A 27130-nucleotide genomic window follows, 5' to 3' on the forward strand; every position below is an offset into this window, starting at 1 on the left:
TATTATTTTCAGATCTATAAAATACACTGCAATCAATTCATAGCCCTAACTTTTTTAATATATATCCGCAATTTGAAAAGTTTTTCTAACAGATTTGTATTGCCTGGTAGCTGCCTGGTGGCTGCATGTCTGCCGTCAAAATGACGGACGTTAGCATAATGATAAGGTATAGTATACATTATATATTAGATTAGGGTATTACTGATTCGAGATTTTTATAATAAATCAATAGATTAGTGAAAATATATCCAATTTTAACTCCTTATCTAAAAAGAGGTCGTATACTAGAATGACTGTCTGTGTGTCAAGGATATTTGCATCGCTAAAACGATATAATTTTATTTTTTCAAATTTTGTTAGGTTAGATTGATTGTCACATTGTCTGTTAGCTAAGCTAAGCAAATAATCTAAAACTCTAGCCATGTTCGTCAGCTCGACCATTGTTCTGCAATGTTTTTTTTATTCATTTAGGTTTAAATATACTTTATCTCTCTATTTGTGAATATTAAATTTATTAATGATTATGTTCAGTTTAGTTATACCTTGCTAATGTTGAGTTATGCAGTAAAAATTGCATAATTTCATTTTCTAATACTAAAGCTTGTTGGATAACATGATGTAAGTAAATCTATCTATCTATCTATCTATCTATCTATCTATCTATCTATCTATCTATCTATCTATCTATCTATCTATCTATCTATCTATCTATCTATCTATCTATCTATCTATCTATCTATCTATCTATCTATCTATCTATCTATCTATCTATCTATCTATCTATCTATCTATCTATCTATCTATCTATCTATCTATCTATCTATCTATCTATCTATCTATCTATCTATCTATCTATCTATCTATCTATCTATCTATCTATCTATCTATCTATCTATCTATCTATCTATCTATCTATCTATCTATCTATCTATCTATCTATCTATCTATCTATCTATCTATCTATCTATCTATCTATCTATCTATCTATCTATCTACCTATCTAACTACCTATCTATCTATCTATCTATCTATCTATCTATCTATCTATCTATATATCTATCTATCTATCTATCTATCTATCTATTTATCTGTGTAGGAAGCAGGAGAAGAAGATGACAGAAATCTTGGTAAAGAAAACTCATTTTAGTTTTGGAGAAATAGGTAATCATTCTTGACAGGGGAAACGAAATTGTATTTTTTAAAAGGCAGAATCTCCTCTGTAAAACATAATTTCTAACTTCTTTCAAATTATAAGGTTTTCTGCTCGTTAGAATATATGAATTTATACTGCAAATGTTATGAACTAAGAAAAACAATTTATATTTCACTAACATTCCTAAGAAATAATTTGATGCAAAATAATTTTTGCTAAGATGCAGCTATAAGTGCCAAAATCTATCTCATTTATAAATCTATATGATAACTCAATAATCTAAAGTTATTTATTGTATTATCTTTCTTTATAGCAGCACAGCTTTCCTGCAATTTGGATATGTCCGACCTATCGACCGTCAACTAAAGTTTACCGAAAAGTTATTTTAGTTTTAATAGCCTTAAATGTTCTTATTTTGACAATATGCTATTCTAGTTTTGTTATTATAATGGTTTCTTTCACTCACAGATAACCCCCACTCCATGTGAGCTTTAGCCCTGTGGGTAACTATCCCCATAATACTACAATACCATCTCTTATTTAACATAAACTAACCTTACAAATCAAATGAAAATACCTTATGAAAAAGTTAATATGTGGTCTCTAAGTTGTATGAGGTAAATCTACTTCTATACCTATTGTACATAAGTTACTTATGGACATTGTTTTTATTAATATCTTTATTAGTTAGGGAGTTGAATCCATTTTTATAGAAGCAGAAATATAATCTATGATTACGGTTTTGACCCTGTAAAAAACGTAATCTACCATTCCACTTTCCCCTCTCTTGGTGATGATATCATCAAGGCTGATATGATTTTTGAAATGTACCATTCCACTTACAATAGAGGCGAAACTGAAATGGTGGTTTACACTTTTAACATCGACATAATTTAAATCATACAACTATTTTTAAATTATGTTAATTGTAGGAATGTATAAAATACTATTTTTAATTAAAAAGTTTGATGTAAAATAAAAAAATAACTAGAATATACAATTACTATTATGTAGATTTAAATAAGGAAATCAATATGAATATGCTGATATGTAAACATAAATGTACCATTCCAGTTTCGCCTCTATTGAAAGAGGAATTGTACATTTCAAAAATCGTATCGGCGTTGATGATATCATCACCAAGAGAGGGGAAAGTGGAATGGTAGATTACGTTTTTTAGAGGGTCCAAACCATAATCATAGATTATAATTCTGCTTCTATAAAATGGATTCAACTCCCTAACTGTTTATGTAACTTTCTGTATAAAAATAAAAAAAAATGAAAATTTATCTATTGAAACTATCAAATTCGTTATTTTTAATTAACTATTTTTTGTTTATTATTTTATCTAATTAACTAAAACGCGTACAATTACTTTTAATTGTATAAGATTAAAACATGTTATTATAACCATAGACGTCCAAGGGGGGGGTAATGGGGCGATTACCCCCCCCCAAACAAATTTGGGGGTGCCGTAGGCACCCCCAAAATTTTTATCATTTTACCCCCATCATTTAAAATTTACCCCCAACCATTTAGGAGGGGGTATTTACCCCCCCAAAACAATTTTGGGGGGGTAAATACCCCCCCCAAAATAGAAAATCTCTAACAAAAAAAATTTTTGCGCGCTTCGCGCGCATTTTTAATACTAAATTTTTTACCCGGGGGTAAATTTTGGAGGGGGTAAACAAATTTTACCCCTGCCAACAGATTTCAGAGGGGGTAATTACCCCCCAAGCAAATTTTACCCCCGGGGTAAAAATTTTCGGGGGGGGTAAAAAAAACCCCCCCTAAAACCGAATTACCCCCCCCCCTTAAAAAAATTTTACCCCCCCCAAAATAAAAAGCTTGGACGCCCCTGATTATAACATAATACACAGTTTCTTTTATATAAAAAAAATTTATTTAAGAAATTGAGCCAAAATTTAAACGTAAAAATTATTAACAGTAAACAACTTGTGAAAAATAAAAAATGTCTTATTGGTAGAGAAAAACCAATGGCATAGCAGCCGCTGCTGCTATATTTAAAATTTTGGTGCTAACAAACAACAAAACAGTTCAACTGGCAGATAGCTAGTCAGCAAGATAGAATGAGTGGCTTCAGTTCACTAAAAATAATTTCGTGGATGCAGGGCCTTGAGAAAACCCACACCAATATTTTTGGCTTGGTTTTTAAAAATGTCAGTGTAGCCTATCAAACTTTGTATAAGTCAAACCTACTTATATTAAACTGTAGATACTTTTTGTTTCATATCTATCTATCTTTTTTTTGTATCTAATTTATTTCAGAAGGATTGTCAGATAGAGAAATAAGGAAAAGGTGATGAAACATAAAACATGTATATCTATCTATCTAATTTTAGGAAGATTGTTAAAACTGTATAGAGAGAGATCAGGCGGTGAAACATGGTTATCTATCTATCTAAATATCTATCTATCTATCTATTTGTTAATTTATCTATTTATCTATCTAATTTTAAAGAGATTGTTAAAACTGTATAGAGAGATCAGGCGGTGAAAAATAAACCCTATTTATATATCTATCTATCTGTATATGTATGTTAGGGTGGGTCGATTTTGGACATTTTTTTTCTGAGGCCAAAGTGGGGATCTTCAAATGATTTGTATGAGTATAATACACCTCTGGATGATTTAAAATTTATCCTGAGTCTTAAAACCACTGACGACCAGACATTCAATTGTATAGCTATTTGTAAATGGGAGTCAAAAATTTATTGAATCAGAACTATGGCTTCATGGTGCTCCCAGGAAAGGCATTGAGGAGTAGAATCAGGAACTTTTGACCGTTTCAAAAAATCTCGTTCCTAGCCTGAGAAAATCTAAAAAAAACCTCTACAAATTGGACAATTCTCAATAAACCTTTACAAATGTGGTTTTTTAGTGATTTCTAAGGCTAAAAACGAGATATTTTGAAACGGAAAAAGTTCCTGATTCAGCTCCTCAAGGCCTTTCCAGGGAGCACCATGAAGCCATAGTTCTGATTCAAAAAAATTTTTGAATGTCGTCTTTGCATTTTAATAAGTAATCAAATATATTTTTTAGTGGTCGCGTTCTAAAACTCAATTTTTTTTTAATTCTTTTTCGGTCAGAAATGTTTTAAAGGTCAATTTTATCTGTTGCATATCCCCTCTTTGTCTAATTCCGATATGAACCCGCCCTAATGTATGTGTCTATCTATCTATCTAATTTTAGAAAGATTGTTGAAATTGTATAGAGAGAGATCTGGCGGTGAAACGGACAAGGTAAAATAAAACTTATTTTAAACAAGAATGACAACATCCATAAAAGCGAAGCTCTGAAAAGGAATGACAAATGAATATTAACACTTTTAGAGTGTCAGAACTGAATAAGCAGAATAGAAATGTATATGTCTAAACGGACGGACGTTCGGACGGGTGGAAGGACGGAAGAATGAACGGATGGACCCAGGGGCGTCCAAGCTTTTTTTTTGGGGGGGGGTAAAAAATTTTAGGGGGGGGGGGTAATTCATGTTTGGGGGGGGTAAAATGGCGCGCGAAGCGCGCCGAAATTTTTTTTTACCCCCCCCAAAATTTTTACCCCGGGGGTAAAATTTGATTGGGGGGGGTAATTACCCCCCCTAAAGTCTGTTGGGGGGGGTAAATACTCCCCCCATATCTGTTGGGGGGGGGGGGGTAATTACCCCCCCCAAACTAATTTACCCCGGGGGTAAAATTTTTGGGGGGGGTAATTTAATTATGTAAAAAAAGTACCTACCTAATCTATTAAGTTAATAAGTACTATCTTATAACATAAAGTAGTAAGTAAGGTTTATTTGACTATAGCTTCAGATTTCATTACTTTTAATACTGAGTTCTCCTTTTTAGGAAAGCTTCACATAGATCCCATGATGGTTCCACACTATTATAGGTCAATCCTTTGAGTGGTTTTAGGCTATTTTTCTCCTCCCTTTTTACCCTTTAGAAAACACGAGTTCTTAGATGCTAAGGGCGCCACTACTATTCAAATATATAGTAGTATCTCATTCTTTAGAACATAAAAATAAAATAAATAACTCACTAACCAATGAACCAATATGATTTTACTTTAAAGTGAAGCGTCTTATAGGTCCTGGTAAGTTTTATAACTAGTTTTGAGACACCCTGACATCCTCCCAAAAGAAATCGCCTATAGAAATTCTTTTTCATTATTTAATGAAATATTTAATTTAGTTAGGTATCTATTTTATGGAATCTTCAGTGCTTTACAGTTACATCATAGATCCCCGGGATGGTTTTAGCCCTTATAAAGGCCCAAGCAAATAAAACATGATCAAACTATCAAATTTTTTGTTATCATGGTTAAGAACTGTTTTAACTGGTTGGACAGTAAAATTTTTTTTTTAAGAACATTCAATTTAGGGGGGGTAAATACCCCCCCCCAAAAATTTTTTTTTAAAGAACATTTATTTTGGGGGGGGTAATTACCCCCCCCAAAATGGTTTGGGGGGGGGTAAATACCCCCCCAAAAATCGTTGGGGGTGCCTACGGCACCCCCAAGGTAGGGGTAATTTTTTTTTGGGGGGGTTATTGTTCACAAAATTTTGGGGGTGCCAAATGGCCCATTACCCCCCCCCTTGGACGCCTATGGATGGACCGGTACCTATTATAGAAAAAGAAAAGCTTCGATTTTAACAAGAATGGCAATGTACATAAGCAGCAATGGGTTTTTGAACAAACTTAATAAAATAATATACGAAGCGTATTCGTTCACATCGTTTTAAAATATGTAGATATTACCACAAGGACAAATACAAAAAATTTTCTCAAATATAAGGAAAAATTTTATTAAAACCTTATTACTCAAATCAGGCAGTTTTAAAGTTTTAGTAACACAAATTTACACACGATACTTTGCCGGGACCTATAGGAGTCTTTAAAACAAAGCGAACTTTATGATTAAACTGCAGTTGGACGAATCGTTATGAACAGCGAAACAACTATTTTTTTTAGCAAAGATTTTCTATAATTAGGGTCGACTCATCTTTCCGTAACGGTTAGCTATTTCCGTTATTATTGTCCTATCGATTTCAAACTTTGCATGACGATTCTTAAAAGTAAAACAGCTATGCAAAATTTAGAAAGAGTAGCAAAACTGTAATCGTTACAAGAATGTCCGTATCTTCATTTAAAACATGTTGATTTTTAAAAACTTTTTAGACAGCAATTTTTATGTGATATAAGTATCCTATATATCAGATTTTTAAAAACTGATTTCTGGGACAACAAAGTACAATATTATAGGCAAAGCATCTCTATTATCAAGTCCTAAAAATGTAAGTATGCTTTGCAACAAATATACTTACAATTTTGTGAAAACTTAAATATTTATACTCTGCATATTCAGTTCTGACACTCTACTATAGCTAGTGTTCGTTTGTTCTATCGTCCAGATCTTCGCTTTTAAGGATGTTGTCATCCTTGTTAATAATCATTTATTGTAATATTTTACTTTGTTATTTGAAAAAAATTCATTATATAATTGATAAAATATTTTTTTATCCTTATACATTTCTTTAATTCTTCATATAATTTTACAAAAATAGAACAATAAGGTTAGTTATAATATTCTTTATTATCTACGTATTAATAACTATTCTAACTTCTAAATTTTAGATTTATCTGCTTTTAAAAAATAATAAATAATATTAAGGTTTTAATCAAGGCACTGCAGCCGCCCTTACGAAAAAGTATGTTGCAAAAGAGGAAGGGGGGGTCTAAAAATTAGGGTATAGTCCCTGCGATTCTTCGTATTTTCAAAGTAGCTTTTCTCCCATTTCTAGCCAATGCGGGGGGCTCTAACCCTGCGGGGCAATCACCTAACCCAATATAACATAACCTAAAATAACCTATTAAAAGCAATTTTAAAAATACGACGAATTGCCCCTTAAGGGGCGTTGCCACGAAAGAACTATGCCCAAAATTGTTTTAAAATTGGATTAGGGACAGCAGAAAGCGTCATGTGTGACGTAATACAAATACGTATAAAGAGGAAGGATGAGAGGAGAAATGGAAAAGGAAACCCCTAAAAAAGACTAATAGACGTATTTTTATGACATCACACATGACACTTTCCGCTGTCCCAATAGTTTAACTCAAATTTTACAATGAATGTTTTTTTTTGCGGCTGCCAAAACCTATTTAGAATTGTTACTTAAATGCTTATTAAATATTTGTGCTTTTTCAGGAAGCCCCTTATAGTGCCTATAAAAATGACGTCATATTAGAATATTATATTATTGTAATATGACGTAATTCGGCCAAATTTTTTTGATTTAGTGCCTATAAAAAAGGGGATAAATTTAAAACTTTTGGCCTAAAAATCCTGAATTATAATTGCACTATAAAAAGCTTCCTTTTTTCCGTCTTTAGTAAGTGAGGACAAACAGGTGGTTTATTATGCCTTTAATTTTTTTTATATTCTAGCTGGACAGAACTCTGTTTCGTGAATTTCTTCATGATTGTTTCAATATGACAGACGATATTCTTATGGATAGAATTTTTAAGGTAACGTTAAATTTTCTGATATGCGATAAGATTTCTAATTAACACTGTATTACAATTTATTATTATATTTTATCAAAAACACTTTTAGCTTGTTATTACTTAACCTAATTTGATATTGTTTTTTTGTATCTAAAAACTTTCTGTTCTGTAAAAGAATAAAATCCTGATTTGTTATTTAAGTTTTATGAGATTTAGTAACAAAGTAAAATACATTTATGAGAAAATTCTCCACAACTTTAATGATAATAAAAAACACACCAAACGAATAAAATTGAAGTTTAAAATCTTTTAAGGGGTTTTATAAACCTTTTTTGAGGTCAATTGGAGGAAATAAAGCCTTTTCTTACAATTTATTTTTATAAACGATTAATTAAAAAAATATTATTAAAAATAAATAAATTTTGATCATTTAAAAATAATTATAATTTACACCTATAAATAGTTTTTTTTTATTAATATTAAATCTTTTATCGTAACCAGACAAAGTTTCTCAAAAATCAGTCATGTGACGTCATAAAAATGAGGGATTATCCATCACTATATTAGAGATTTTCGGTATCATCCTCTTAGAAATTTTTTTTTCAATTTTGAAAATTTGAGTACCCCCCCCCCCCCCCCAACAACGAACAACTCTGGCCGCAGCGCTCGGCTCCCTAGCCTGCCTAGTAGCAGCGCTCGGCCCCCTTGCCTGCCTAGCCGCAGCGCTCGGCTCCCTAGCCTATATTGATTTTGTTTATTTTGATTTATTATTGATTTTGTTTAGTTTTTTGACCAAGTAAATGACGGAACGGTGGGCAGAGAGGAATGGATAATGGGACTCAATGTTTTTCTTAGAGGTAAGATATACTGATTCGGATCCAGGACGTCCAAGCTCTGGGAGGTAGGTGAAATCTAATTAATATATTATTAGTAGCGAAGCTACTCTATAATTCACTTTGTCCGTCCGTCCGTCAGTCCGTCCGTCAGTCAGTCCGTCAGTCCGTAACGCTATGGGGGAAATGGGATTTACTCAGCTCCTATAAAAGATAGAATGCTGAAATTTTTTGACAACATTTCCATCATTAAGGAGCACAATTGACTATAAAACATCATTGGCGTTCGGACCGATTTTTAGCAGGTTTTAGGCTATTTTTATATTTTTCACATTTTTCTCCATATCTTCAGTGTTTATGGTCCGATTTTCAAAATTTTTTCAGTTATAGATATCAAAATTAAATTTCCCGTCGTTTAAAGGAACAACCATGAAAGCCAGACTGCCTTTTTAGCAGGTTTTAGGCTATTTTTATATTTTTCACATTTTTCTCCATATCTTCAGTGTTTATGGTCCGATTTTCAAAATTTTTTCAGTTATAGATATCAAAATTAAATTTCCCGTCTTTTAAAGAAAACAATCATGACGGCCAGACTGCCTTTTTAGCAGGTTTTAGGCTGTTTTTTATATATTTAACATTTTTCTCCATATCTTCAGTGTTTATAGTCTGATTTTCAAAATTTTTCAGTTATAGATATCAAAATTAAATTTCCCGTCTTTTAAACAAAATAACCATGACGGCCAGACTGTCTTTTTGGCAGGTTTTAGGCTATTTTTATACATTTAACACTTTTTTCCATGTCTTAAGTGTATATGTTCCGATTTTCCAATTTTTTTAAGTTAAGGATTTAAAAATTAAATTTTTTGTCGTTTTAATAAAACAACAACGACGGCCAGACTCCCTTTTATCAGGTTTTTGGCTATTTTTATATGTTTTACATATTTCCCCATATCTTTGTTTATTTTGATGCAATTTTCAAACTTTTATGGGATATCAGTATCAAAATAATTTTTCCCATTGTTATCAGCATCTTTAATATAATTTACTTTGACCATCGTCATCAATATCATGCAAAATAAAACAAGGTTTCATGTTTATTTTATCCAATAAATCTATTCTTGATTTTAGTATAAACCTTTTAAATCTACCTGTACGTATTACCATCGACGATTTTTTGTGCTTCGCTACTTATGGATGTTGTCATCCTTGTTATCTAATAAATAATTAAATGGTACCCTAATTTTTGGGAGGGAATATTCTCAATCTTAAACGTCCTTGCATAAGATAATTTTTTGTATTAATATTTTTATTAAATCTCTTTTTAAAAGCGAAGCGTTTCTATAACTAGGGTCGATCTGTCCGCCCGTAACGGTTAGCTTTTCGTTAATCTAAACGTGTTAGAATTGTCCTATCCATTTTAAACTTGATTATTCCCATAACCATTTAAAACATGCTGGTTTTTTATTTTTTTTTGACAGCAACTTTTTGTATGATATCAGATTTATCGAATGATTGCTACGACAACAAGGTCCAATACGCATTTTTTTATGTAATAATTTATGTACAATTTGGTTAGGACTTACAAATTAATGTTCTGCTTACTAAGGTCTGATACTCTACAAGAGTTATTGTTCGTTTGTTCTTCCTTCTGATTTTTTCATGGATGCTGTCAACCTTGTTTTTTTGTATTAATACTTTTATTAAATTTCTCTTAATTTTAGGAACAGAGGATGAACAAATAGAATATTGTTTCACTATTTATGATCTTAATGGAGATGGATATATTAGCAAGTAATAGATTTATAGATGGATAGACAGATTGATAGATGGATACCTATATATTTTGTTAGACTTTTAGAAAGATATATTAATAGAATATTTTTTCTATCCATGTATCACTGCAATTTAACATGAGACCGCTTGATAGGCGACTGACCCACTACATGCTGTCTGATGAGGATGGAAAACCAGAAGGTTTACAAATCTTTGTATTTCAAGATGAAAACCAATGCTCTAAAAAGTATAAAATACATCAGTTAAATAACACATATAAATGAGATAATCAGATCAGACAAATAAAATGATCATAATTTGATTCAAACGAATACGAAACATCATTATTGAGCGTAATACATTGAAATTATCAGGTTATATAGGTACGATTGGTCTTTTCATTAAACAAACAAAGAAATTAATTTGCTCTCTACTCATCGAAAGAATTTAAATGCAATTAGGCCTTATATTCAGCCTGCATGTAATAATCATTACCTGGGTTACATCTCATGCAAGCCGGACAGGCTTACAGCAGGGTCCTAACAATCAAACACACTTTCCATTGCACAAAACATCCGTTTTTAGCATTCTCCGATGAACAAAGGAAAACGCGCTTGTGAAGTCAACAACTAACTCTCGCACACTAATACCGCACTATTGCAGGTGAATTTAAAGGAAATGTTGTCTTTTCTGATTCAGCGGAGTAAGGTTTAAAAAGTATAGAAAATTTTCACAAAGAGCATGACGAATGACTCAAGGAACGCTCCCTTTCCGATACAATCAACAATTTAAGATCTCAATTAAGATGGATATATTAGCAAATAATAGATTGATAGATGGATAGATTGATAGATGGATACCTAGATATTTTGTTAGACTGATAGATGAGTAGATTAATATAATATTGTTTCACAATTTATGATATGAATGGAGATGGATATATTAGCAAGCATTAGATGGATAGATGGATTATATAGACAGATTGATAGGCGGATAGATAGATGGACAGTTGGTCACAAATAAAAACAATAGATAGATAGATGGATGAACAGATCAATGGATGGATGACAGATATATTTTTTTACCAATAGCTGGATTCACAGATAGATTAACAAATAGATAGAAAGATAGATAAACATATAAATAAATAAATAGTTAGTTATAGAAATTTTTGCACTATTTACGACCTCAATGCATTTTGATATATAACATTAACTAAGCAATTATGAAGATTAGACACAGAATAGGGATAATAGATGGAACTACAATTAAGGTTTTCAATTGTTTTAGAACAGGCTAGCAAGCCCTTTATCGTCTATCTGCATTTCTATCTTTTCTTATAATATTTGGGATTAGATTTTAATTCACTTACATTTCTAGTACACTATACTCAATGAAAATTATAATTGACTGTATGTTTAAGCTATTTATAGTGCCTGTAAAAATGACATCATACAATACCAATATACATACTAAATTACAATAGCACGCTTTAATACATTTTAATTGACCAATGGAAGGCCAGTATGGCGTTTCTTTTTATAGGCTCTACAAAAAGCTACATGTTTCAGGGAAGAAATGTTGACAATGTTGAAGAATTGTTTAGTAAGACAAGGACTAGAGGAGGATGGTGATGAAGGAGTTAAGGTTTGATAATATTTATATTTAATTTTTTCTAGACCCTCTACACGGTCTAAAGTTATTGCAGAACCATATGCTGGATTATGGCATCAAAATTTACGATGAGAACAGAAACAAACAGCATATCTAGGATAAAGCTGCCTACAACAAATTGCTAAGAGTCAATCAATCCAAAGCAGGAAGTGACAGGCAAAAAGTAAACTTAGCATGAGAATTGTTCAAACCCAGGACAGCAGAAGCCTTCTCTTTACTTTTAAGTAAAAATGATGTTTGTAAAACCCTAACTACTGTGACTAACTGGTTTACATTCATTCAAAGTGATAGCCTCAGTAAAAACACTAATCAGTTGAAAGATGCGTTTGGGGCTAATGAAGAGAAGCAAAGTGCAGCCATTGAAAGTATGACCAAACTTATTGTTAACATGAAATTTGTAAAGTCATCATCAAACAAAGCACAGAAAAAACAAAGTTAAGAAAAGAGAAAAAAAAGAAGACAGCTTCCAAACCTCAAACCCTGGAACCGTTCATGAAGGGTATTTTGGTTGCCAACAAAAGTCTTTTGACATTGTCTAAGGAGCTAAAGTCTGAGGGGATACACTTTTTATATAGAACAAGACGTTTTAGAGTCATCCTTTTCCCTGTGTCGTTGTTTGGGTAACTACAAAACTCACCCTTCTCCATGTGAATTCTTTAACAGGTTAAGGAATTTGACCCTAAACTAAAACATCAACTATTTGCTGTCAAACTGACATGTGCCTGTTCCTGTGGATGAAGATTATGAGACTGGATATGTTACCTCCAAATTCATTGATTTGTGGAATTGTACCGCCTCCCAGTGGCGCAAGCATGAATGCCCTATCAGGGGTGGCAAAGAAGACCAGGAGGCTGGAGAAATAAAGAAAACAAGGAGACTTCTTTTGGCAACAGAGGGGTGCAGTCCCAGCCTAACTTCCTCTCTCTTTAAATAGATACTAGCAGCTACGCCCCTAGAGGCCTCTAGCGGCCTTTAAATGTTTTTTTTTTATTTTAAATATCTAATTTGAGAAATAACTTGTCTATGTTATCAATTGTTAAATTCATGCGTCTACGCAGCGCGACTATGCTAGCGACACTATGCGGCAAAAATATTTTTGATTTTATTGTGATTTCTCTTGGGAGGGTGGTGGTACCCTCCCCCAAAATAGTTATAAACCTTCCCGGGACATATGACAATCTACCCTGTTAAGGAGAACTCGATCGGTTCAGCGGTTAGCGAGATCCTTCGGTACAGACACACAGGCACACAGATACACACACAGACAAACATCCTGTTACTTTAGTACTAGCCAAGAGCGCGCTATTGGCTGCACGTTCCTTTTCTATCTTCTGATATTTTATTTGTAGGATCAAAATATTATTTTGTATTTCAATTATTATATATTACAATTATTAATTCAAATTAATACATCTTTGAATACAATGTTATTTACATAATCATCAATTAATGCAATTTTCAAATGTTCTGGTGATCTTACTCTTGATATAGCAACATACAATTGACCATGTGTGAATACTTCTGGTCTAAGGAACAATCCTACAGTTTGCATAGTTTGACCTTGAGATTTATTGATGGTGAATGCAAATGCGATCTTTACGAGAAATTGAATTCTTTGCCAGTCTTCAGGCCAGGTTTCAGGTAAGGGAACAAATGTGATTCTTGGAATTAATACTTTTTCCTGAGTTTCAACAACAGTACAATCTAATACTCTGTTAGAAATCAAGCCATTGATTATCAATTAAGATCCATTACACAATCCTTGTTTTGGATTCAAATTTCTTAGTAGAATCAATGGGACACCTGGCTTTAGCATGAGTGTGTGAGGAGGAAATCCATCAGGGGTAAGTGTATGGAGGTATTCTGGATTAAACCTTAGTTCATGTCTAGGATCTGTACATTTATCTGTGCTCTCAAGTTTTACAGCTAAGCTATTTAGTTTCTGCATAGCAATTGTATTTAGAGCATTAACCTGACGATTAGTTACTGCTAATACAGCCCTTCCTTTTAACCATTCAGGATTTGATATATTAGCGTTGATATTTGGAAATACCATGTCTATTAACCTATGCATAGCAACAGTTTCAGAGGTTATTTTGATGGCAATCATATTTTCAGGTATTTTTACTTGAGATTGTATACCATTTCCTATGTCTAAAGTCCATCTATCAATACATGAAGGTTAGGATTCTGATTGGCATTGACCCTCATGTTTGTAGAGGTAGTCACGGGATTCCTCCCCACGGGATTTCTCCCACTGGATTCCTCCCAACAGGATCCCTCCCACGGTATTCCTCCCACACGGGACTCCTCCCACACGGGAATCCTCCCACACGGGATCCCTCCCACGGTATTCCTCCCAAACGGGATACCTCCCACGGTATTCCTCCCACACAGGATCCCTCCCACGGAATTCCTCCCAAACAGGATACCTCCCACGGTATTCCTCCCAAACAGGATTCCTCCCAAACGGGAAACCTCCCACGGTATTCCTCCTGCAAGGGATCCCTCCCACGGAATTCCTCCCTAACAGGATACCTCCCATGGTATTCCTCCAAAACGGGATCCCTCCCACGGGATACCTCCCAAATGGGATACCTCCCACGGTATTCCTCCCACATGGAATCCCTCCCAGGGAATTCCTTACAAACGGGATCCCTCCCACAGGATACCTCCCACACGGGATCCCTCCCACAGTATTCCTCCAACATGGGACTACTCCCTAAAATGTTTTCATTTTTTTCCCATTTTCAATTTTCCAGGGTGGGGTGACCTTCCCCAACCCCGAAAAAAAAATTTTCCAATTTTTTTTCTTTTTCCATTTTCAATTTTAAAAATTATTTTTCATTCATTTTAAAATTTTCCGGGGTGTGGTAACCTTCCACACCCCCTATAAATTTTTTTCAAATTGTTTTCTTTTTTTAATTTTCAATTTTTTGGGGGTAAGGTGACCTTACACATCCCCTAGAAATTTTTTTTCTTCAATGTTTTTTCTTTTTTTTTTAAACTTTTAAGGGTGGGGTGATTTTCCACACCTTCTAAAATTTTTTAAAAAAATTGTTTTCTTTTTTTATTTTCAATTTTTTGGGGGTTAGATGACCTCCGACACCCCCTTAAAAATTTGTTCTCCAAATAATTAAAAAATATTAAATGGCAAAAAATAAAAATTTTAAAAATTTTACAGGGGGAATGTGGGAGGTTACCCAATCCCAATGAATTCCTCCCTACAAAAGACATTTTCACTTTTATTCAGTTATCAATTTAAAAGAAAACCAAGAATTTATTTTTAAAATTCTTTTTTCAATTTATTGCTAAAATTTTGTAATAACTTGTCCTCGAAAGATTTTAAAAATATATTTGATTTTGACTACATGTCTGAAAAACTTACATATGATTTTATACTTTGTCTGTCTTATCCAGCTTGCACCATGAGGAGGTCAAGTATAATAGCAAGCCATTTTTGATGAATTTCTTTGTTTTTAATTTTTTTTAGCTTTTCTTGTTTTTTAAAAAAAAATCTTTTTATTTTTTTTTTTATACTTTTTTTTTAATTTTATTTTTTTTATAAAAAATTGTGTCCTCATAGGATCAGACAGAGCTAAAAATGTTAGCTACTGCTCTGAGATAGACCAACATAATTTGGCTTGCTGCATAAGTATTAACTTTGGCAGAAAGTCTTTGGGCTAACAATAAGTATTATTTTTGTCTAACTGCAGGATTGTTGACAGCCTGATTGTCAGCATTAACCTTATGTTGGAGTGCAATGTCCTTTATAAGCCCATCTTAAAGTTTCCACACACTGCACACTGGTCCGAAAACGGAGATTTGGGTCAACAATTCGTTTTTAGCCGTTTTTGGCCGATTTCGATGCCAATACGGCAAATTGGGGGTTTTAGGGGTCAGGGAGTCCATTTATGAGAAAAAAATATATGACCTCGAAGGTCAAAGACCTTTAAAATGACCTTTAAAGTCTGATTTTGCCGTTCTCGTGGTTTTATTGGACATTTAGGGGGGGAAGGAGGTGTCCAATCAAGGCGACACTGAAATACGTTTTTATAGGGGATTGCATTAGCTAAATTTCATGTGAAGTAAAATTTTTTGTAAAAAAAAACTGGTTTTGCACCAGCTGAATTTCAAATTTTTGCCTTTATTTATAGTTTTAACCCATTTATATAAATATATATATATATTATATTATTAAGACATACTATTAAAAAAGAATTTATTTGAAACTTTAAAGTCTTGCAAATTGTAATTTTTAATTAATGAAATATTTAAAATTATTAAAGCCCAAAAAATGTGTTTATGTTTAAATAGAAGCAGACAAACACACACACGAACGCAGACACACTAACGCAGACACACGAACGCAGACACACGAACACATAGTTTTGACCAATCAGAGGCAAGAGATTTTTCTTCATTGTCCAATGAGAACTCAGTATTTTGGCTTCGACCAATAAGAGACAAGGACCTTTGTTTCAACCAATCAGAGGCGAGATTGGCTACGCTAGATTGTGTAGGCAGAAGATTGAATTAATATATGTATGTTTTACGACACGTATATTATTTTTTTTTATAATGCACAAAACGAACAAAATCGGATGCCATATATATCGTGAAATATGAAGCTACTTACAATACCAACAAATTCTCTTTAATAAACATGCACGAAACATGAAATCTCCTGCAAGGATTACAATTTTCCCCCCAAATGGTTATTCTTTAGTGTTCATTATATCACGAAGAGAGCGATCTATAGCTGACAACATGTATGAATCCTTCATAGTTGCTTCATCTATTATTAATAGTCTAGCCTTTTGTACAACCTTGGCAAGGTTGCTTTGAACAGGTATGTTGAGAGTAGAATCATACTTAGGAGTTAATGGAGCTTTCAATCTAGAATGGTAGGTTCTACCCATGTGTAACAAATTTGCTGCATATCCTGTAGATGCCATTGCCAAGCAAATTTCTCCTTGCTCTGACATAGATCTTACGGATTTTAGGATGGTATTGAATAGTTATGTTTTCCCACAGCCACCACGGGCATCTATGAAAAGCCTCAAATCAGATCTTTGTTGAACATATCTCTTTGATCATTTGTAAGCTCTCTTGCAAATTGTTCAGCTTCTTCTTGTAGTTGAACCACATAAAGTACAATTCTTCTCTAATTGCTGTTGGTTGGATAGTTGTCATGTGCTGGACTCTCCTCAAATCTTCAATGTTACAATTGGAAGTCTGTACTCAGCTAGTGTTTTATCATGAGCTGCTAGGTTTAATTCAATATCTTGTAGAATTAATGATTTTAGCTGTTGTTCATCAAGTTCAACATTCATTGCTAAGGCGTTCCGTTCATAATCATACTTCCAAGTATCCCAGAATCTTTCAAATAGCACTCTTGGTTCTTCTGGATTACAGAATATCAGAATCATTACAAACAATCTTCTGAGTTGAGGGCTCATTTTAGTATGGGATGCTTCCTCTAAAGCATTAATGTATTCAACATCCCCTTGGAGTAATCCTAGCCTCTCACATACTCATTGGTAAGTTTCACACACTTCACCATTAACGGTTCCTAAATCTGTGAAACTTGTTTTTCCTTGACAATGATTGTGATGTAGAAGCATTTGCAAGTAGTACAAATCCCCTGATACAGGACCAACACTATGCACACGACCAATCGTGTCATGTTTTTGTTTACCAATTTCCCATCTTCTATTTTTTGATTTGTAGGTATATAGCTTTGGCATCAATTCTAAGCCTGCATTACTAGCTTTTAATTCTTCATTTAATCTGAAGAATGCTGTCAGCTCTGTCTGTTTAAATTGCTCAAGGTTTCCTATTTCTGAACCATCCTCAAACACTAATTGTTGTTGATTGTCTAAGTGAACACGGAGGACATTGACAGAGGAATTTTGGTATTGTAAGGGGAAGTCCAGCAATCTCCATGCAGCTTCACATGATCCAACAACTCTCATGTCAATGTAGTTATGAATTTCATCAATTCCATTTACAGTTGCACTGACCATTGCTCTAGAATTACTCTTTGTAACATATTTGTACAGATATTTGGCAACTTTTGTAGAAGTACAGCTTTCTACATTGATGTGACAATCATATTTCAACAGTAGATATGGATTATATGGCACAATCCAACTGTTGTCAATTTTTTTTTTTGGTTTACTGTATGAGGTAGGTACATATTACATATTGTAGATCTAGATCAGGTACATTTAATTTTTAATTTGGCCAGAGTATCACAGGTTATTTTTATCACAATTTTGAGTCCAAAAGTCTTTTATATCACATTTATTTATTGGGTGCAGCGGCGCTTGTTGGCTGCTGCCAGGACATCATTTCGCTCCCTTACCCTCATTTCCCTTGCCGCCCCTTCCACAACATCCTCCACCCTTCCTTCTTCCACCCCCTCATCCTCAACGTCTTTCCTTATATCAGCCCATGCGGCTGCAAGCCTCATGGCCACCTCCTCCATCCTTCCCTGCACCACCCCTTCCTGGAATCCGCTGGCCCCTGAGGACGGAGGACACAATGTATGTGGTATAGGCTTGCAAGCCTTAAGGGGCGTTGATTAGAGCCCTAAGGACGATATCCAATTCTGGAAGCATAGCCTGCAGTTCGAGCTCAAGTCCTTCGACGACAGCAAACGGGATGAAATTCATTTTATATCTGAAAGTAGTATATCTGGTTAATAGTTATACTATGGCATGTATAGTTACATCAATTTAGGTACAGCGGACGCAACATAATGAATTATTAACCCATTAGTGCCGAGCGCCACTTTTATGGGCCGATCGAGCTGTAAGTTTCAGGGAAGCTTTATAATGGTCAAAACAGAATTCGTATTTTTTTGTTTTGCTCTAGTGGCGTGCACAGTAAAGTTGCAAAAAAACCCGGTTCGGCTTGGCCATAAATACCAACCAGGCATTAACACCCGTTTTTGGTGCTTTCCTCCAGTTTTAAAACCCGGTTGACCTGTATAAACCCGGTTATTTTGACCAAAAATTGAAAAATGTAATTTTTGAACGCCAAAAGTGAGATGAACACTTTTTAGAACTTTGATACGATCCATAATTGAAAACTACACAACCTCATGTAATCTAAAGAGCTACAAGTATAATACGAAGCGATTTATTTCAAATTTCGTGTTTAGCCAGCGATTTCGGGTAAAAAAACCCTGTTTTGTTGTTGTTGTCAAAAAAGATCTATTAGTGAAACCGGGTAATAAAATTTTCAGACTCAAAATGGAAATGCCGAACCGGGCCTATATAGGGCGTAAAAAAACAATAAAAAAATCATATAAAAAATAATAATTTAAATAAAACCAATTCACAAATAGATGTACTTGTCAATAAACTTTAGATTTAACGAAAAAAATCAGCGACTTTACTATAAAAACAAAAAAGTTAGATGGGGTATTTTGAATTTTCATGATTTTCAAACTTTGTTGATCTATACCGGCAAATGGAAGTAAGCAAAACTACCTGCTCCAGGGGGAAATGAAAGCCAGGGTAGTAGAGGGGGGATTCATACTGAGAATGATGCAATTATGAAGCCGAAAACCGGTTTTTTTACATTTTCTGGCACCGGGTTTTAAAACCCGGTTCGGCACTAATGGGTTAAGCAACACATATTTCTTTTTAAAATTTATTTCACAAATTAGAGTACATATCATATACATACGTAACACATGAGCTACACTGAGGGACAAAAATTGTCCAAAATTAAAACCCCCAAAAAAAAAAATCTTATTTTCCAGGTTTGGAAACTAAGATTCAGGTGGCGCTCGTTATTATATAACACTGGCTTTAATCTGAAAAGATTGTGCATTTTTATATTCATAGCAAACTGGATAACATAAGATGCTAAATATATTTTTCAGTCTGTTAAGTTAAACAAAAAAATATTTAAAATTCGTCTCCCTGCCAAGAATCAATCCTGGACAATCACGGCCACAGCCATACAACGTACCTCTGTGCCACAACAGCCATCTTAATAACTTGTAAAAATTGGTCATTTGGTCTAAATATGTGTGGGAGGGGGGGAGGGAGGGGAACATTTATTTCTTTATCACTAAACCTCCGTATCTAAAATATTTGTATTTTGTAGATTTGTAATTTTTTTAAAATTTGATTCTTTAGGTCATATTTTGCTTTTTTTGTGCAACAACTTGTCTAAATTTTTAAATCTTCAAAATACATATACCCCAAAAAACAGGGAGGTATGGTGAGAAAATAAGGTTGATTTATTCTATTGTCTTTTTTTCTTTACTGTTTTTTGATGTAAATTGTTAAAAGAATATCGTTTTTAGGATTATTATATGTGTATGTACATTAGATGTAATGTTTTATCTGTTTTTAAATAGTAATATTGCTTAATTTATACAAAATATTGCTAAATCTTTTACAGGGAAAATTTTGTCCATGTACTTTACGACCAGGAAGAACATATGAAGTGGGATAAAAAGAGAGAGAGGGGGGAATATTTATTTCTTTATCACAAAACCTCCATATCTATAATATAAATATGTGTGGGAGGGGGGGAGGGAGGGGAACATTTATTTCTTTATCACTAAACCTCCGTATCTAAAATATTTGTATTTTGTAGATTTAAATTTTTTTTTTAATTTGATTCTTTAGGCCATATATTACTTTTTTTGTGCAATAACTTTACTAAATTTTTCAATCTTTAAAATACATATACCCCAAAAAACAGGGAGGTTTGGTGAGAGTTTATGAAAAAAACCTTCGAGGTTTTGTGAATAATACTTTTTTAAAATATATTTTCTTTTTTTACAACCTATCTTTGAAGTTTCGTGTAGCTGAGTATATAGAACGCGAGTCTTCTTATCCGTGAGTACCGGGTTGGATTCTCTCCGATAGGGGCAGGCTTTTATCGATGTTAAAAATTGGAAGAATTTATAGAATAAAAGTTGTTGCAAATGTAGGTATTAAATAAGGATTGGTGTATGCACATCTGGGCATGGGGATGAGAGGGGGGAGAAGACAAAGAGAAGCAGAGATTGAATGGTGGCTGAGGACCATACATCCAAATTCTGGCCTGCACAAGAGGGACAAGACGGAATAGGAGAGAGAGAAGGATTATAAGGAGGAAGGAAAAGAGAGCTGCTAAACAGGAAAAGAAACATCTGGCAATTATTGCAATATACAAAGATTGTCTCTAGAGACAACATTAAAAGGAAGGCCAAGCAGTTGCTGAACAAGCTAGATAGGAGACATAGGAAGCTGAACTGGATCTTTAAATCATTTTAGTGGCGATCCAGAGGGGGGCCGACGGTGCGCCACAGCCACTGCTAAAAAACCTTGATTTTGCAATTTTTTTTAGCGCAGTCTGATATGCGCCGGTACAACTTTAAAACTTGCCTGACACAGCTAAAGTTAGGAAGTATTATTTTATAATAAAACAATATATAATTTATTTTAAAAATAATTATAAAAATGTTTTCAGGATAGTTATTGTTATTAGGTGCACTGATATGGCGCACCACTAAATGATTTTAAGATCCAGTTCTGTACTCTTTAAAGGGAGTGTAAATGTAAAAATTTCTCTTTTGATTATCAAATCTTAACATTTTCTAAGCACCTTTTACTATACTGATCAACTAAAAACATCCTATTAACAAAATATTTATGATTTATGCCTTGATTTTGCGGCAATTTGGGAGGGAAAAAATTTAAAAACAATGAAAATCTTAACAGTTTTGTTTACTATAGTGTTTCTAGGAATATTTAACTTGTCATACAAAGTTAAAACAATTTACTAACGGTTAAAAATTCACTTTATTACATAAAATTGCCAATTCATGTTTTAATAACATAGTAATTAGGAAATAAAGATCTATTTTAATTTTGTGTTATTGACGAAAAAGTACCTCACTGCCTATAAGGGTTGAATCTCAGAGGTTATTCAAAATGATAATATACTTTTTTATTGTGTCGGACAATAAATAACCCACTTAGGATATTTAGATTACACTTTTATCAGACTGTTTATTACAACGACTCAGAATTACCACTTTTTAAAAAATTCAATGGACGCGCTATTCCAACCTATTCCTTTTATGATATAATGACCATTGATACAAAAAAAGTGGGGGAGATTTTTTTTCTTTAAAAGTATGGCTATATATAGGTACCTTCCTGAATTCGTCTTGAAGAGTATATTAAGGATTAATAAACGATTTTTAAAAATATTGACCCTAGCAAAAGTTATCCTCAAAAGACTGACAATTTTTGCCATTTTAGCAAAATCAGCTAATAGAAAGATGGATATAAATTATAATTATTTTAATAAATTTTAGGATTTGATAGATATGACCCTAAAGAAAATGGACCTTGATAAAGATGGAAAAGTTTCTTTCTCTGACTTTGAAGCAACTGTTAAGGTAAACAAATAATGCTAATTTTTCTATTTTTTTATTGTGTCTTTCAAAATTTATCCTTAAGAAATGCTATTTGATCGTCTTCAAATAAATATAGTATATATATTAGAGTAAAACACTAGAGGGAGAAAGGGTTAAATAACTGTATCTCCCCATCGCAACCACCTTGTGCAACCTTTCTATTGGGTCATTATAAATCAACCAATGGTGTTGCTTGTATTAACACAGCCTAGTAGCAGAAAATAATTTAGAAGAAGACGAAAAAGGTCTTTGAAAAATGAAGGGAGGTAGTTGTCTGTTAATACATCTATACTATAGATCTGTTGTATAGATAATGATATATAATCCAACTACCTGGAAAGTCGGCACATGGTCCACGGGTTGGGGACATGCAGTTATTTTACACCTTTCGCCTCTATTGTTTTACTTTAATGTCTTCAATAAATGACCCTTTTAGCAAGTCATGTCAAAGCCGTCCTATTAACAAAAGTTCGTTCGTCCATTTCAAACATGTTCATCTTTTGGCCATTATCTATATGTTATTGATTATGTTTTTTTTTGTTATAAGAACCCTTTTTAAAAAGTTATTATAAAATCAAAGTAAAAAAAGATAAATTACAATATAAATTTATAATCTTATTATAAAATCTACATTTACACTTTCAGTATTTAAATATTTCTTCTTATTATTTAGGCTGATAATTTAATGTTGGAAGCGTTTGGACCTTGTCTGCCTTCAAATAGAACTGGAGAACTTTTTATGCAAACTTATCTGGATCCTATGGAAGTTTAGCTCCTTGTTATCATAGATCTATCTATCTATCTATCAGTCTGGTCGCTTCCCTAAAAGTTCCTGGTCAAGTTACAAACCACCCCTTTTCATTTTTAAATAAACGAAAGTGGTGGGAAGTTTTTCAGGTTTAACTTTAGGTCAGGTTAGGTTAGGTTAAATTGGGAACTGGTTAGGTTATCTACCCTTAATTTCAAGTGGGGCGGGGGGAGGGTTCTGTGCACGCTTGGCACTTGGATGGAAAGCACTATCTGCCTTTCTATCTATCCAACTATCTATACGTCTATCATATGCGTGCAAAGCACTTTGTCTGAGGGGATATTTTGAAAATTTCGCTAACCTTTGCCCCTCTCCACCTAGAAACAACTTTACGAATTCAATCCCTTGATATTTAACTATATAAGAATAACGATCTATCAATTTATCTACTAATCAATCAATCTATCTACTTATTTGTGATCGACTTCCTATTGTTATATCTATTGATTTTAATAAATTTATAAATTATAGTTTTTAATTGATTTTAATATTGAATTATTATCATTAAATCTAATTAATAAACAATTATATGAAAGATAGTATAGCGTAATATATTTAAAGATTTTTATAATTTTTGTTTGAATGTATTTGATTAGTTTTTAAAAGCGAAGCTTTTCTATAATTAGGGTCGGTCCGTCCGTCCGTCCGTACGTCCGTAACGGATAGCTTTTTCCGTTAATTTAGGCATGTTAGAATTGTCCTATCGATTTCAAATTTGCATGGTGATTCCTTTAGTAATTAGGTACGATTTAGAAAGCGTAGCAACTCTATAATCATTACCAAAATGTCCGTACGTCCATTTTAAACATGTTGATTTTTTTACTTTTTTAACAACAAATTTTTATGTGATCTAATCATCGGATTGATCTGATTTTTGGTATATTGATTCCTGGGACAACAAAGTATAATGTATTAAGCGAAGCAACTCTATAATCAAGTCCTAAAAATGTAAGTATGTCCATAAAAATTTTCCTGTATCAAGCAGTTTTTCAACAAATTTACTTACAATTTTGCTTTGACTCTTATAAATTTATATTATGATAATTAAGTTCTAACACTATACAAGTGTTAATGTCCGTTTGTCCTACCGTTTCAGTGCTTTGCTTTTATGGATGTTGTCATCCTTGTTAACCTACAATTAACTATAAATATTATAAAAAGTTTTCAGAACTTAAAATTAAAAATCTTAATATCACATATTTTTACATTAATAAGTATAATTTGTGTTTTAAACTTTTTTAGATCAGTTTAATTAACAGTTAAAAAAACTAAATATTTATTTTAATTTGTAGGTTTGATTTAAGCAAGGCTTTTAATATTTTTTCCCCTTGGAAAAATAAAAGCTCTTTAAAGTGCCTATAAAAATGACGTCATTTAATACAGATAACCAAAAAAGGCAAAAAAATACTAAATTACCAATGGCAGGTCAGTATACATTTTAATTGAGCAATAGTAGTCCAGCATGACGTCATTTTTTAAAGTTACTATAAAAATCTTCGAAAAAATACAATAAAGTATAAACGTTCAATTAAACTTTCCTGACATTCTTATGTGAAAAGTACTGCCTTTGGTAGCTTCATTTAGAGTAATATTTTACTTCCTTATTATTCATAAATCGTCATAACTTTTCTCATACATTTAGTTAATTTTTGTATAATCATACTAATTAGTTTTTTTTTCTGACTTATTTAGCTTTAAAATTTATGAAACTAGGAGGATTATATATTTAAGTTTATTTTTAGAACATTGTATATTATATTTTCATGTGTGTGTGTGTGTGTGTGTGTGTGTGTGTGTGTGTGTGTGTGCGTGTATGTGTAGGTGTGTGTAAGAATTTAAAAATAATATTCAGCTCTCTGTTTATAAGTATAGGGGAATTTGGTTCCTAAGCAACTTAAATCTCATATTTCTCCACCAGTGGAATAGTTGCGTAGATTACAGTGCGGCTAATCGTGTATGATCTTTTTAATATCGTATTATATCACCCTTGTTAATTGACTCTTTTAAACCACTGAAAACATATGTATATTGATTAACATTTAAAAAGTTATCCAACAAATATATAATTTATCAATTGATATAAAATATACGTGGATATTTTGACAGGTGAAAAATTATCGTCAAATGTGAAGGTTTTATGCCACTGTCATATCATTTCTAGTGGCGTTCACTAATATTTTCCAGAGGGTTGCAGACTTTCCAATTTGAATATGAAGGGTGGTGTTGACACCCCCATACACATCCCTCCCGCAAGCTTGTGCTTAATAGTAAATAGCCTGGCCAATCAGGGATCTACAGGGATAAGACAATGGCCGTTAAATTGTTGTACATTCCAATTTAGGATACACATAATTACCCCTTTTTAGCTTACAATTAGAGGTTGAAACATTTGGACACCCAATATAATGAACTAACCAATCAAAATTCCCTAAAGGTCCCCAATGTTGTTAAGCCAACAACTTTAAGAAAATGTTATTAAATAATTTTGGGGACTAGTGTAATAAATAGAATAAAGTCCCATCCCTCCCTGGCAGCCAATAGTTTCCAAAAAGAGAATAATATGTATAAAAAGCCGCATTAATATATGATAATCCACATAATTTCCACACTCTTTTATCTTTTGTTTCTCTTCTCAATGTTATATTATTTTTATTTATATAATACAATGGAATAATTTAGTTGTTTTTATAAAGTTTCTCATAAATCAGTTCTTTCTTTTAGTTTGAAATTATGAACATATGTAGTTATGTTAATAAGAAGTGCAGCAATGATAATCATAATATGTATGTGAACAATTAAAATCGAAGATAAAAAATTAAATATTTCTAACCACTGCGGGGATGACTCAAGTACATATAGAGTCTCATTAGGAACTTTACCTAAGCATATGTTGAGATCTGAAAAAATTGTAATATAGAAATAATGTTTTTATTGTTAAATATTTCATTAATTTTGAATTGTGATTAAAGTTTATTCAAATTTAGACATTTTTTTTTGAAATTTGGCAGGACATTTTATTATATCAAAACATATCTCAGTCCATATATCCTGATAATTTCTACTGAATACGAGAAGTTTTAGGAATAGTCCCTTTCGTAACATTGCCCCATAAAGGGCGATTCGTCGTATTTTCAAAATTGCTTTTTATAGGTTATTTTAGCTTAGGTTAGGTTATATTGGGTTAGGTGATTGCCCCACAGGGTTAGGTAATTGGCCCCGCAGGGTTAGAGCCCCCCGCAAGGCTAGAAATATGAGAAAAGCCCCATAAGGTGCGATGTCACGAAAGGGACTATACCCGAAGTTTTTTAACCACTCTTATTGTTTTTTCAGATCATACTAACGATTTCACCCCTAGCACCTAAAAGATCTGCATTCAAAGTGGGAGGGAAATGGTAGAAAAATGCTTAAAATAATCTTTAGACGTATGTGAAGCTTAAGATCTGAAATGTTTTAGCGGTTAATGAAATATTATAACCAACATGCAGAAAAAAACATTAATGTTTTTTTATTATAAAAGGAATATTTCAATAATAAATTCAATAAATACATCACGTATTTTGTATTTAGTAAATGTTTTTTCTCGTATTCATTCGAATCCGGTGGATAGGAACCGGTTCTCATTTATACGAAAAAACTATGTCTAGCATCGTATTATATCCAGTTTTCTACGATTATAGAAATGTACAATCATAAGATTTAAAATTAGTTTTTTTAGCCCCGTGATGCCGAAGGCACCGGCTAAAAAAACTAGTTTTAATCTTATAATTGTACATTCTATATCCGCGGAAAGCCGTTTATAATACGATACGAGAAATAACTATTTTGTACTATTAGGGAAATTAAAAATAATTAGGTAAATTATATCATAAATTATAATTATGTTAAAAATATTAATGAATTAGGGAAGTGTAATGTCATAAGAAA

At 32.8% G+C, this 27130-nt stretch overlaps 2 protein-coding genes across 2 annotated transcripts in view; both read left to right on the forward strand.

Moving 5' to 3' along the window:
- boss (G protein coupled receptor bride of sevenless) overlaps positions 1–27130 on the forward strand; it is a 113079-nt gene that overhangs the window by 44330 nt on the left and 41619 nt on the right. The gene's annotated exons all lie outside the window — the stretch shown is intronic.
- On the forward strand, positions 21–23227 carry LOC145332146 (calaxin-like). Its single transcript, XM_080177095.1, has 9 exons — positions 21–166; positions 1097–1161; positions 4367–4416; positions 7618–7698; positions 8462–8534; positions 10232–10301; positions 11855–11930; positions 22297–22380; positions 23072–23227. Exons 1-9 carry the CDS (start codon positions 126–128, stop codon positions 23168–23170), a joined length of 639 nt encoding a protein of 212 aa, XP_080033221.1. The 5' UTR covers positions 21–125; the 3' UTR covers positions 23171–23227.

The sequence above is a fragment of the Acartia tonsa genome, chromosome 1, assembly GCF_053477335.1.
Source record: "Acartia tonsa isolate MP-2025a chromosome 1, ASM5347733v1, whole genome shotgun sequence".
NCBI classification, from domain to species: domain Eukaryota; kingdom Metazoa; phylum Arthropoda; class Copepoda; order Calanoida; family Acartiidae; genus Acartia; species Acartia tonsa.